This window comes from Oncorhynchus masou, chromosome 9, assembly GCF_036934945.1.
Source record: "Oncorhynchus masou masou isolate Uvic2021 chromosome 9, UVic_Omas_1.1, whole genome shotgun sequence".
In the NCBI taxonomy this organism is placed as follows: domain Eukaryota; kingdom Metazoa; phylum Chordata; class Actinopteri; order Salmoniformes; family Salmonidae; genus Oncorhynchus; species Oncorhynchus masou.
In genome coordinates this window covers 83,845,754-83,860,652 of record NC_088220.1, presented here as the reverse complement: position 1 = coordinate 83,860,652, position 14,899 = coordinate 83,845,754, and the positions used below count along the sequence as shown (strand labels likewise).

Here is a 14,899-nt window from a genome sequence, read left to right as displayed (position 1 = left end):
GTTGCTAGGACCATAAATACAAATTCCATCTAGACACCGTTGCCCTGGAGCACACAAAAAACCATACATACCTCGGCCTAATTATCAGCCCTACAGGTAACTTCCACAAAGCTGTGAACGATCTGAGAGACAAGGCAAGAAGGGCATTCTATGCCATCAAAATTAACATAAAATTTGACATACCAATTAGGATCTGGCAAAAAATACTTGAATCAGTTATAGAACCCATTGCCCTTTATGGTTGTGAGGTCTGGGGTCCGCTCACCAACCAAGAATTCACAAAATGGAACAAACACCAAATTTAGACTCTGCACGCAGAATTCTGCAAAAATATCCTCCGTGTACAACGTAGAACACCAAATAATGCATGCAGAGCAGAATTAGGCCGATACCCACTAATTATCAAAATCCAGAAAAGAGCCGTTAAATTCTACAACCACATAAAAGGAAGTGATTCCCAAACCTTCCATAACAAAGCCATCAGCTACAGAGAGATGAACCCGGAGAAGAGTCCCTTAGCAAGCTGGTCCTGGGGCTCTGTTCACAAACACAAACACACCCCAGAGAGCCCCAGGACAGCAACACAATTAGACCCAACCAAAACATGAGAAAACAAAAAGATAATTACTTGACACATTGGAAAGAATTAACAAAAAAACTGAGCAAACTAGAAAGCTATTTGGCCCTAAACAGAGAGGACACAGTGGCAGAATACCTGACCACTGTGACTGACCCAAACTTAAGGAAAGCTTTGACTATGTACAGACTCAGTGAGCATAGCCTTGCTATTGAGAAAGCTTTGAATATTTAGAATAATGTAAACTGTATCTGATTCTACACTCGTATTGATGGACCAGTTAGGGTTTTACTTTACCTTCTATAATGGTATTTGAATGGTTGGTTACATGTGATACGCCGTGTGTAATGCCCATTTTTATAGTTTACTCCGTGACTTGAGTCATCTCTTTCCACTCTCTTTCTCTCTACGCCGCTTTCCACACAGACCTACCCCTGCCCCCTGTCACTCAAGGAGCAAATGTGTTGATTCTTGACCACGAGACACATTTTTTCAGTCTGCACGGTCAATGCAGCGCATGCAACAATGTTGATGACTATGATACTGTTTCCACTTTGTTTCTTAATAAAAATCTAGAAGCGTTCTATAATTACACTATTAGTTTGTGTTTATTACACCTGAAACAGCTAGTTTGGCTTTTCTTGGAAAGTTGTCTTTCAGTCGTGTTAGCCACTAAATGTTATTGCTAGTTAGCTGGCTACTAGTGGCTAGCTAGCTAATACATGTACTAGTCAGAGCAAATGTAGCTAGCCTACTATACAGCCTGATACTAGTGGTAGTGTAGGCCGAAATCAGCATGTTGTTTGTGCAACAGTATCTTCGAAATAAAAGAGAAATGGGTAAAGCATGAATATGTTAGCGACATGAAGTAGCTAAAAGAAAACATTTAATGTATCCAAAGATTTTAGGGACCATTAGGAAACACTGACCAACACTTTGGTTCCTCCCCTGTCACAAAAACTCCTCCCTGGAATTTGTATTTGTTTTCATGTCAAGCAACACTGTGTTCAAAGTGCATAATGTGTGTATAATGTGTGACTATAGAGTTAGAAATATCATCAAATTGCAATTGCAACATTTGGTTAAAAATATAGCCTTGATTGTTTGCCCATATCCCTTGATGATAATGCAAAAAAACTATTTTGGGATTTAACAGTATTTAAACAGCATAAAACAATCAGAATGGAGAGAGACCCATTGAAATGCCTTAGAAGGTATATGTTACCACTACTCATAAAGATTGGAAAGCAAGTTAGGAACTCTCTCTCTCACTCTAGCTGTTTGTTTCTCTCTCTCTCTCTCTCTCTCTCTCTCTTTCAAGCTGTTGGTTTCTCTCTCTCTCCCTCACTCTCCCTCTCTCTATCGTTCTCTCTCTCTCCCTCTCTCCATCGTTCTCTCTCTCTCTCTCTCTCACACTCTTTTCCTCAAATTCAAATTCAAGCTGCTGGCATGAACAACAGTGCTTCAATATTGCCATTGCAACAATATATACAATATACATGGTAATAAAATAATGAAGAATAATATAAAATGGTAGTAAATAATAATACTAATAAAGAAAATAATGCAAAAATAACAACAATAAATATAACAGACCATAGTAGAAATCTAATACACCTAAAAGGCTAAACATGAAAAATGAAACTGTCATCCTCACCATTACATCAGAACTACAACTACCATCTTCATTACTAATACTACCATCATTACATCAGAACTACAACTACCATCTTCATTACTACTACTACCATCATTACATCAGAACTACAACTACCATCTTCATTACTACTACTACTACTACCATCATTACATCAGAACTACAACTACCATCTTCATTACTACTACTACTACTACCATCATTACATCAGAACTACAACTACCATCTTCATTACTAATACTACCATCATTACATCAGAACTACAACTACCATCTTCATTACTACTACTACCATCATTACATCAGAACTACAACTACCATCTTCATTACTACTACTACCATCATTACATCAGAACTACAACTACCATCTTCATTACTACTACTACCATCATTACATCAGAACTACAACTACCATCTTCATTACTACTACTACTACCATTACATCAGAACTACAACTACCATCTTCATTACTACTACTACTACTACCATCATTACATCAGAACTACAACTACCATCTTCATTACTACTACTACCATCATTACATCAGAACTACAACTACCATCTTCATTACTACTACTTACATCATTACATCAGAACTACAACTACCATCTTCATTACTACTACTACTACTACCATCATTACATCAGAACTACAACTACCATCTTCATTACTACTACTACTACTACCACCATTACATCAGAACTACAACTACCATCTTCATTACTACTACTACCACCATTACATCAGAACTACAACTACCATCTTCATTACTCCTACAACCACCATTACATCTGAACTACAACTACCATCTTCATTACTACTACTACCACCATTACATCAGAACTACAACTACCATCTTCATTACTACTACTACTACCACCATTACATTAATACTACTCAAATCAAATTAAATCACATTTTAATGGTCACATACACGTTATTTGCAGACGTTATTGTGGGTGTAGAGAAATGCGTGTGCTTCCAGCTCCGACAGTGCAGTAACATCGGGCAGCAGGTAGCCTAGTGGTAACAACATTGGGCCAGTAACCAAAAGGTTGCGAGATCAAATCCCTGAGCTGACAAGGTAAAAAAAAAATGAAATTCTGCCCCTGAACAAGGCAGTTAACCCACTGGTCCTAGACTGTCATTGTAAATAAGAATTTGCCTAAATAAATAAAACATTCTAACAAGTAAAAACTTACAAATTAAACAATCCAATACACACAAATCTATGTAGGAATGAATTAAGACTATATATATATATATATATATGGACAAGTGATGTCAGAGTGATATGGATGAAGATACAGTAGAAAAAGCAGTATATACATATGGGATGAGTAATGCAAAATATGTAAACATTATTCAGATCAGTAGGGAGAAGGACAATTTTGCATTTTTTTTACTCTCTCGCTATCTCTCGCTCTCTCTTGCTCTCTCTCTCACGCTCTCTCTCTCGCGCTCTCGCGCTCTCTCTCTCGCGCTCTCGCGCTCTCTCTCTCGCGCTCTCGCGCTCTCTCGCGCTCTCTCGCGCTCTCGCTTGCTCGCGCTCTCTCGCGCGCTCTCCCTGTCTCGCTCTCTCGCTCTCGCTCTCTTGCTCTCTTTGTCCCTCTCTCTCTCTCTAGGAGGAGGAGGAAGGTGGAGGAGTGAAGGGGAGAGAGGGAGGGAGGTGGAGGAGTGAAGGGGAGAGGGAAGGAGAAAGAGAGGAGGGAGGTGGAGGAGTGTAGGGAAGAGAGGGAAGGAGGAGGAGAGGAGGATAGGATAGAGGTATAGGACAAGAAGAGAGAAAGAGGCATCCAGATGGGTAGATAGGCTCACATCACCACCATTATCCCAGAAACCCTAAACCAACTCCAATTTGCATACCACACCAACAGATCCACAGATGATGCATTCTATATTGCACTCCACACTGCCCTTTCCCACTTGAATAAAATGAACACCTATGTGAGAATGCTGTTCATTGATTACAACTCAGCATTCAACACCATAGTGACCTCAAAGCTCATCACTAAGCCAAGGACCCTGGGACTAAACATCTCCCTCTGCAACTGGATCCTGGACTTCCTGATGGGCTGCCCCCAAGTGGTAAGGGTAGGGAACAACACATCCACCACGCTGATCCTCATCCTCAACACGGGGGCCCCTCAGGGGTGCGTGCTCAGTCCTCTCCTGTACTCCCTGTTCACTCATGACTGCACGGCCAGGCACGACTCCAACACCAACATTAAGTTTGCACATAACACAACAATGGAAGGCCAGATCACCGACAAGACAGCCTATAGGGAGGAGGTCAGAGACCTTACGATGTGGTGCCAGGACAACAACCTCTCCCTCAATGTGATCAAGACTAAGGAGATGATTGTGGACTACAGGAAAAGGAGGACCGAGTACACCCCCATTCTCATCGGCGGGGCTGTAGTGGAGCAGGTTGAGAGCTTCAAGTTCCTCGTTGTCCACATCAACAACCAACTAGAATTGTCCAAACACACCAAGACAGTCGTGAAGAGGGTACGACAAAGCCTATTCCCCCTCAGGAGACTGAAAATATTTTAGATCCTCAAAAGGTTCTACAGCTGCACCATCGAGAGCATCCTGACTGGTTGCATCACTGCCTGGTACGGCAACTGCTCGGCCTCTGACCGCAAGGTACTACAGAGGGTAGTGAGTACGGCCCAGTGCATCACTGGGGCTCAGCTGCCTGCCATTCAGGACCTTTACACCAGGCGGTGTCAGAGGAAGGCCCTAAAAATTGTCAAAGACCCCAGCCACCCCAGTCATAGACTGTTCTCTCTACTACCGCATGGCAAGCAGAACCGGAGTGCCAAGTCTAGGACAAAAAGGCTCCTCAACAGTTTTTACCCCCAAGCCATAAGACTCCTGAACAGGTAATCAAATGGCTACCCGGACTATTTGTATTGTGTACCCCCCCCTCCAACCCCCCCAAACCTTCTTTTTATGCTGCTGCTACTCTCTGTTTATCATATATGCATAGTCACTTTAACTATACGTTCATGTACATACTACCTCAATTGGCCCGACCAACCAGTGCTCCCTCACATTGGCTAACCGGGCTATCTGCCCCACCACCCACCAACCCCTCTTTTACACTACTGCTACTCTCTGTTTGTCATATATGCACAGTCACTAAAACCATATCTACATGTACATACTACCTCAATCAGCCTGACTAACCGGTGTCTGGATGTAGCCTCACTACTTTATAGCCTCGCTACTTTATATAACCTGTCTTTTTACTGTTGTTTTATTTCTTTACTTACCTATTGTTCACCTAAAACCTTTTTTGCACTATTTGTTAGAGCCTGTAAGTAAGGAATACACCTGTTGTAGTCGGCGCACGTGACAAATAAACTTTGATTTGATGTGTCTGTCTGTCTGTCTGTCTAAATCATGCTTCTGCTCTGTCTGTCTGTCTGTCTGTCTAAATCATGATTCTGCTCTGTCTGTCTGTCTGTCTGTCTGTCTGTCTGTCTGTCTGTCTGTCTGTCTGTCAGGTTGTCTGTCTGTCTGTCTGTCTGTCTGTCTGTCTGTCTGTCTGCCTGTCTGCCTGCCTCCTGCCTGCCTGCCTGCCTGCCTGCCTGCCTGCCTGCCTCCCTGCCTGCCTGCCTGCCTGCCTGCCTGCCTGCCTGCCTCCCTGCCTCCCTGCCTGCCTGCCTCCCTGCCTGCCTCCCTCCCTGCCTGCCTGCCTGCCTGCCTGCCTGCCTGCCTCCCTGCCTCCCTGCCTGCCTGCCTCCCTGCCTGCCTCCCTCCCTGCCTGCCTGCCTGCCTGCCTGCCTGCCTGCCTGCCTGCCTGCCTGCCTCCCTGCCTGCCTGCCTGCCTGCCTGCCTGCCTGCCTGCTTGCCTCCCTGCCTCCCTCCCTGCCTGCCTCCCTGCCTGCCTGCCTGCCTGCCTGCCTCCCTGCCTGCCTCCCTGCCTGCCTGCCTCCCTGCCTGCCTGCCTGCCTGCCTGCCTGCCTGCCTGCCTGCCTGCCTGCCTCCCTGCCTGCCTCCCTCCCTCCCTGCCTGCCCAAATCCTGATTCTGCTCTGTTTGTTAGCCTGGCAAAGAAATCCACTGCTTGTATTAACTGCCTAAATGTTGCTGGACCCCATGGGGATCCTTAAAAAATACAAACACAAACCAATCAGATTTTAGTTTTTCAGAATATGAGACTAATCAACCAATTGCCCTCTTGACTTACATTGGTTGCTCGGTCCCCAATGGTGAATGTTGATAGACTGACTCACCCTCCATGGGCGTGTTGGTGTCGGGGCGGTTTGCGAAGACCACGTCTACGTATTCCAGCTGCAACCTCTGAAGGGAGCCCTTCAGACCTGGAGAGAGAGAGGAGGGGAGAGGAGGAGGGGAGAGGAGGGGAGAGGAGAGGAAGAGGGGAGAGGAGGAGGGGAAAGAAGGAGGGGAGAGAGACGAGAGAGAGACGAGGGGAGGGGAGAGGAGGGGAAAGGAGGTAGGGAGAGGAGGAGGGGAGAGAGATGAGTGGAGAGGAGGAGGGAAGGAGGGGAGAGGGGGGGAGAGGAGGAAGGGAGAGAAGGAGGGGAGAGGAGGAGGGGAGAGGGATGAGGAGAGGGGAGAGGAGGGGAGAGGAGGAGGGTAGAGGAGGAAGGGAGAAGAGGAGGGGAGAGGAGGAAGGGAGGGCAGGGGAGACAGAGGAGGGGAGAGGAGGAAGGGAGAGGAAGAGGGGGGAGGGGGAGGGGAGGAGGGGAGAGGAGGTGAGAGAGAGGAGGAGGGGAGAGGAGGCGAGAGAGAGGAGGAGGGGAGAGGAGGAAGGGAGAGGAGGGGAGAGGAGAGGAAGAGGGGAGAGGAGGTGAGAGAGAGGAGGAGGGGAGAGGAGGCGAGAGAGAGGAGGAGGGGAGAGGAGGAAGGGAGAGGAGGGGAGAGGAGAGGAGGAGGAGGGGAGGGAGGCGAGAGAGAGGAGGAGGGGAGAGGAGGAAGGGAGAGGAGGGGGAGAGGAAGGGAGAGGAGGAGGGGGGGGGGGGAGGGGGAGAGAGACGAGGGGGAGGGGAGAGAGACGAGGGGAGGGGAGAGAGGAGATGAGGAGGGGAGGGGAGAGAGAGGAGAGGAGGGGGGGAGGGGAGGGGAGAGAGAGGAGAGGAGGAGGGGAGGAGAGAGAGAGGAGAGGAGGAGGGGGGGAGAGAGAAGAGAGGAGGAGGAGAGAGAGAGAGAGAAGAGAGGAGGAGGGGAGAGGAGGAGGGGAGAGAGCGGAGATATTAATCAATACAGTTCATCGGGGTGAGACAGGGTTAGACGGGGTGAGGTAAGATGTGTGTGTGTGTGTGTGTGTGTGTGTGTGTGCTGTGTGTTCTTACCTTCAATAATGTGTTTCCTTGAAAGGCCCCTTTCAGTCTCTGCCCTGTGGGCACAGACAGGACAGAAGGTCAACACATTCAACTCTGTTTCTCTGCTCACTGCTGACACTCAACCTACACGGCCTTCCTGCTGTGACCTTCTCAGTGCTTGGCCACTCTGTGTGTTTCTGTGTGTTTCTGTGTGTGTGTGTGTTTTATGTACAGTAACTATCTGTGAGTTAGTGTTTAGAGTCTGCGTTCTGTCAACTCCTTTCCTTCTCCTGCTGAACGATGGATGAATACATAGTGATGAAGGATGGATGAATACATAGTGATGAAGGATGGATGAATACATAGTGATGAAGGACGAATGAATACATAGTGATGAAGGATGGATGAATACATAGTGATGAAGGATGGATGAATACATAGTGATGAAGGACGGATGAATACATAGTGATGAAGGATGGATGAATACATAGTGATGAAGGATGGATGAATACATAGTGATGAAGGATGGATGAATACATAGTGATGAAGGATGGATGAATACATAGTGATGAAGGATGGATGAATACATAGTGATGAAGGATGGATGAATACATAGTGATGAAGGACGGATGAATACATAGTGATGAAGGATGGATGAATACATAGTGATGAAGGATGGATGAATACATAGTGATGAAGGACGGATGAATACATAGTGATGAAGGACGAATGAATACATAGTGATGAAGGATGGATGAATACATAGTGATGAAGGATGGATGAATACATAGTGATGAAGGAATACATAGTGATGAAGGATGGATGAATACATAGTGATGAAGGATGGAGGAATACATAGTGATGAAGGATGGATGAATACATAGTGATGAAGGATGGATGAATACATAGTGATGAAGGATGGATGATTACATAGTGATGAAGGAATACATAGTGATGGAGGAATACATAGTGATGAAGGATGGAGGAATACATAGTGATGAAGGATGGATGAATACATAGTGATGAAGGATGGAAGAATACATAGTGATGAAGGATGGATGAATACATAGTGATGAAGGATGGAGGAATACATAGTGATGAAGGATGTAAGAATACATAGTGATGGAGGATGGATGAATACATAGTGATGGATAATGGATGAATACATAGTGATGAAGGATGGATGAATACATAGTGATGAAGGATGGATGAATACATAGTGATGGAGGATGGATGAATACATAGTGATGAAGGATGGATGAATACATAGTGATGAAGGATGGATGAATACATAGTGATGAAGGATGGATGAATATATAGTGATGAAGGATGGACGAATACATAGTGATGAAGGATGGATGACTGCCACTGCATGTACCATGTATCTATACTGCATGTATCTAAAACTTCTGCAAAGTGTGTGTGTGTGTGTGTGTGTGTGTGTGTGTGTATGTACACGTGGGTGTGTGGTATCAGACAATGTCCCCCAGTCAGCAGAACAGGAGCGTATGACAGGATGTTAACAGTGAAGAGGTGCAGAAGCAGAGAAAGAAAAGGCATGTAGGTGTTTGTGTAAAGAGCTGAGCTCTGCAGTATTTGAAACATAGTTAAGAGTTTTTGAACAGGCACTTACTTTCCTCCCCAGTACAGCTTGGTAGTGATGACCAGACTTGATCGTCTAGAGAGAGAGAGAGAGGAAGAGAGAGAGTGAGAGAGAGAGAGAGAGAGAGAGAGAGAGAGAGAGAAGGAGAGAGAGAAGAGAGAAAGAGAGAGAGGGAGAGAGGGAGAGAGAGAGAGAGAGAGAGAGAGAGAGAGAGAGAGAGAGAGAGGAAGAGAGAGAGAGAGAAAGTGAGAGAGAGAGGAAGAGAGAGAGGAATAGAGAGAGGAAGAGAGTGGAAGAGAGAGAGGAAGAGAGAGAAAGAGAGACAGAGAGAGGAAGAGAGAGAGAGAAAGAGAGAGAGGGAGAGAGGGAGAGAGAGAGAGAGAGAGAGAGAGAGAGGAAGAGAGAGAGAGAGAAAGTGAGAGAGAGAGGAAGAGAGAGAGGAATAGAGAGAGGAAGAGAGTGGAAGAGAGAGAGGAAGAGAGAGAAAGAGAGACAGAGAGAGGAAGAGAGAGAGAGAAAGAGAGAGAGAGAGAGAAAGAGAGAGAGAGGAATAGAGAGAGGAAGAGAGAGGAATAGAGAGAGAGAGAGAGAGAGAGGAAGGAAGGGCAAGAGGGGAGGGGGAGAGAGAGGGAGAAAGAGAGGAATAGAGAGAGGAAGAGAGTGGAAGAGAGAGAGGAAGAGAGAGAAAGAGAGACAGAGAGAGGAAGAGAGAGAGAGAAAGAGAGAGAGAGAGAGAAAGAGAGAGAGAGAATAGAGAGAGGAAGAGAGAGGAAGAGAGAGAGAGAGAGAGAGAGAGAGAGAGAGAGAGAGAGAGAGAGAGAGGAAGGAAGGGCGAGAGGGGAGGGGGAGAGAGAGGGAGAAAGAGAGAGATGAAGGAGGGAGAGAATCCTGCCCAATGTATGACCATATTAGAGAGACATATTTCTCTCAGATTACAGAGATCCACAAAGAATTAAAAAACAAATCCAATTTTGATAAACTCCCATATCTACTGGGTGAAATTCCACAGTGTGCCATCACAGCAGCAAGATTTGTGACCTGTTGCCACGAGAAAAGGGCAACCACCATTGTAAAAACAACCCATATTTATTCTTATTTATTTTATCTTGTGTCCATTTGTACATTGTTAAAACACTATATATATAATATGACATTTGTAATGTCTTTATTGTTTTGAAAGTTATCAATAGAGATGACAGTTATCAATAGAGATGACAATTATCAATAGAGAGATGACAGTTATCAATAGAGATGACAGTTATCAATAGAGATGACAATTATCAATAGAGATGACAGTTGTCAATAGAGAGATGAAAGTTATCAATAGAGATGACAGTTATCAATATAGAGATGACAGTTATCAATAGAGATGACAGTTATCAATAGAGATGACAGTTATCAATAGAGATGACAGTTGTCAATAGAGATGACAGTTATCAATAGAGATGACAGTTATCAATATAGAGATGACAGTTATCAATAGAGATGACCGTTATCAATAGAGAGATGACAATTATCAATAGAGATGACCGTTATCAATAGAGAGATGACAGTTATCAATAGAGATGACAGTTATCAATAGAGAGATGACAGTTATCAATAGAGATGATCGTTATCAATAGAGAGATGACAGTTATCAATAGAGATGACCGTTATCAATAGAGAGATGACAGTTATCAATATAGAGATGACAGTTATCAATAGAGATGACAGTTATCAATATAGATGACAGATAATAATAGAGAGATGACAGTTATCAATAGAGATCACCGTTATCAATAGAGAGATGACAGTTATCAATATAGAGATGCCAGTTATCAATAGAGAGATGACAGTTATCACTAGAGATGACCGTTATCAATAGAGAGGTGACAGTTATCAATATAGAGATGACAGTTATCAATAGAGATGACAGTTATCAATATAGATGACAGATAATAATAGAGAGATGACAGTTATCAATAGAGATCACCGTTATCAATAGAGAGATGACAGTTATCAATATAGAGATGCCAGTTATCAATAGAGAGATGACAGTTGTCAATAGAGAGATGAGAGTTATCAATATAGAGATGCCAGTTATCAAAAGAGAGATGACAGTTGTCAATAGAGAGATGACAGTTATCAATATAGAGATGACAGTTATCAATAGAGATGACAGTTATCAATATAGAGATGACAGTTATCAATATAGAGATGACAGTTATCAATAGAGAGGTGACAGTTGTCAATAGTGCGATGACAGTTATCAATAGAGATGACAGTTATCGATATAGAGATGACAGTTATCAATATAGAGATGACAGTTATCAATATAGAGATGACAGTTATCAATAGAGAGATGACAGTTATCAATAGTGAGATGACAGTTATCAATATAGAGATGTCAGGTATCAAAGTGATTCAGAAGGCTATTGTGTGTATCTAACTACATCATCTGACCCTCTCTCCCTCCCTTTCCCATCATTATGTCCATGTCGATTAGTGTAAATGAGTTGTGTGTCTATGAGTGAGACTCCTGCTCTCCTACATTCTGTACTGCGAGACAGGAATGAGTTGGTACCAGTCCCGTTACGAAATGACAAAGGGAGGGAACCAACTGCAATGACAGAACATTGTGACATAACAGCTAGGACACCTCAACAAGACAAGGAGATACAGAGAGACATATAACTATATGTATAACACACACACACACACACACACACACACACACACACACACACACACACACACACACACACACACACACACACACACACACACACACAAACAAAAAAGATAAATGCAACATGCAACAATTTCAAAGATTTTACTGAGTTACAGTTCATATAAGGAAATAAGTCAATTGAAATAAATTAATTAGGCCCTGACCTATGGATTTCACATGACTGGGAACACAGATAGGCATCTGTTGGTCACAAGTACCTTGAAAAAATGTAGTCAGTATCTGGTGTGACCACCAGTTGTCCCATGAGGAGCGACACTTCACCTTCGCGTAGAGTTGATCAGGCTGCTGATTGCGGCCTGTGGAATGGCTATGTGAAGTTGCTGGATATCGGCGGGAAACTGGAACACGCTGTCGTACACGTCGATCCAGAGCATCCCAAACATGCTCAATGGGTGACATGTCTGGTGAGTATGCAGGCCATGGAAGAACTGGGACATTTTCAGCTTCCAGGAATTGTGTACAGATCCTTGTGACATGGGGCCGTACATTATCATGCTGAGACATGAGGTGATGGCGGTGGATCAATGACATGACAATGGGCCTCAGGATCTCGTCTCAGTATCTCTCTGCATTCAAATTGACATCAACAAAATGCAATTGTGTTCGTTGTCCGTAGCTTATTCCTGCCCATACCACCCCACTGCCACTATGGGGCCACTCTGTTCACATCGTTGACATCAGCAAATCGCTCGCCCACACGACGCCATACAAGCTGTCTGCCATCTGTCCGGTACAGTTGAAACCGGGATTCATCCGTGAAGAGCACACTTCTCCAGCGTGCCACCGGCCAGTGAAGATGAGCACTTCCCTTCAGAAGTCGGTTACGACACCGATCTGCAGTCAGGTCAAGACCCCTGGTGAGGACGACGAGCACGCAGATGAGCTTCCCTGAGACGGTTTCTGACAGTTTGTGCAGAAATTCTTCAGTCGTGCAAACCCACAGTTTCATCAGCTGTCCGGGTGGCTGGTCTGAGATGATCCTACAGGGGAAGAAGACGGATATGGAGGTCCTGGGCTGGCGTGGTTACACGTGGTTTGCGATAGTGAGGCCGGTTCGCCATACTGCCAAATTCACTAAAATGACATTGGAGGGGGCTTATGGTAGAGAAATGAACATTCATCTCTATGGCACCAGTTCTGGTGGACATTCCTGCAGTTAACATGTCAATTTCACACTCTCTCACAACATGAGACATCTGTTGCATTGTGTTGTGTGACAGAACTGCACATTTTAGAGTGACCTTTTATTATCCCCAGCACAAGGTGCACCTCTGTAATGATCATGGTGTGTATTCAGCTTCTTGATATGCCACACCTGTCAGGTGGATGGATTATCGTGGCAAAGTAGAAATGCTCACTAACAGGGATTTAAACACATTTTTGCCCAACACTTTTTGAGAAAAAAGCTTATTGTGCGTATGGAACATTTCTGGTGCGTTTTATTTCATGTATGTATGAATATACAGTTGATTGTGTGTAGGCCTCTATCAAACTTGAATCTTCTCTGTGTACCAGACCGGGTTAAAACGCCATCTTGATTTTTCTGTATGTATTTATTTGTATTTTTTTTACTGCTATAATTATAGCTATGATGTAGAGATGTATTTTTTCACTCTTTATGCGGTGCGCCAGAACACCGGAAGAATTATCACTGAATTATCACTGAATTATCACTGAATTATCACTGTGAGTCATTTTAATATTTGTTTATGTTCCCATTAATCCCATAAGGGATGGATTGCCAAGTAGCAATTTGACACAAACATACAATTTAATGATAAAATGAATTTAATATATTCACTCTGTATAGACACAAAAAGGTACAGAGGCAAGCAAACACACACACGCACACAGGAAGGCACTTATATACAGATGGAACACGCATATTGGCACTTATATACAGATGGAACACGCATATAGGCACTTATATACAGATGGAACACGCATATAGGCACTTATATACAGATGGAACACGCATATAGGCACTTACATACAGATGGAACACGCATATAGGCACTTATATACAGATGGAACACGCATATAGGCACTTATATACAGATGGAACACGCATATAGACACTTAGAGGTTAATGGTCTAATGTTAAGTAAGGGTCAATGGTCTAATGTTATGTAGTGGTCAATGGTCTAATGTTAAGTAAGGGATAATGGTCTAATGTTATGTAGTGGTCAGTGGTCTAATGTTAAGTAGTGGTCAGTGGTCTGATGTTATGTAGTGGTCTGTGGTCTGATGTTAAGTAGGGGTTAATTGTCTAATGTTAAGTAAGGGTTAATGGTCTAATGTTAAGTAAGGGTTAATGGTCTAATGTTATGTAGTGGTCAGTGGTCTGATGTTAAGTAGTGGTCAGTGGTCTGATGTTATGTAGTGGTCAGTGGTCTGATGTTAAGTAAGGGTTAATGGTCTGATGTTAAGTAGGGGTCAATGGTCTAATGTTAAGTAGGGGTCAATGGTCTAATGTTATGTAGTGGTCAATGGTCTAATGTTAAGTAAGGGTTAATGGTCTGATGTTATGTAGTGGTCAGTGGTCTGATGTTAAGTAGTGGTCAGTGGTCTAATGTTAAGTAAGGGTTAATGGTCTAATGTTAAGTAGGGGTCAATGGTCTAATGTTATGTAGTGGTCAGTGGTCTGATGTTATGTAGTGGTCAATGGTCTAATGTTAAGTAAGGGTTAATGGTCTGATGTTAAGTAGGGGTCAATGGTCTAATGTTAAGTAGTGGTCAGTGGTCTGATGTTATGTAGTGGTCAATGGTCTAATGTTAAGTAAGGGTTAATGGTCTGATGTTAAGTAGGGGTCAATGGTCTAATGTTAAGTAGTGGTCAGTGGTCTGATGTTATGTAGTGGTCTGTGGTCTGATGTTAAGTAGTGGTCAGTGGTCTAATGTTAAGTAAGGGTTAATGGTCTAATGTTAAGTAGGGGTCAATGGTCTAATGTTATGTAGTGGTCAGTGGTCTGATGTTATGTAGTGGTCAATGGTCTAATGTTAAGTAAGGGTTAATGGTCTGATGTTAAGTAGGGG

General features: G+C 43.7%; 1 protein-coding gene across 1 annotated transcript in view; it reads right to left on the bottom strand.

The window, feature by feature from the left end:
* Positions 1–14,899, bottom strand: part of kcnab1a (potassium voltage-gated channel subfamily A regulatory beta subunit 1a) — a 124,105-nt gene that overhangs the window by 9,247 nt on the left and 99,959 nt on the right. Inside the window, exons 6-8 of the mRNA XM_064975300.1 lie at positions 9,163–9,207; positions 7,560–7,603; positions 6,480–6,566 (exon numbers count right to left, since the gene is read on the bottom strand). Of these exons, the coding sequence (XP_064831372.1) occupies positions 6,480–6,566; positions 7,560–7,603; positions 9,163–9,207 (176 nt within the window). The remainder of the gene's footprint in view (positions 1–6,479; positions 6,567–7,559; positions 7,604–9,162; positions 9,208–14,899) is intronic.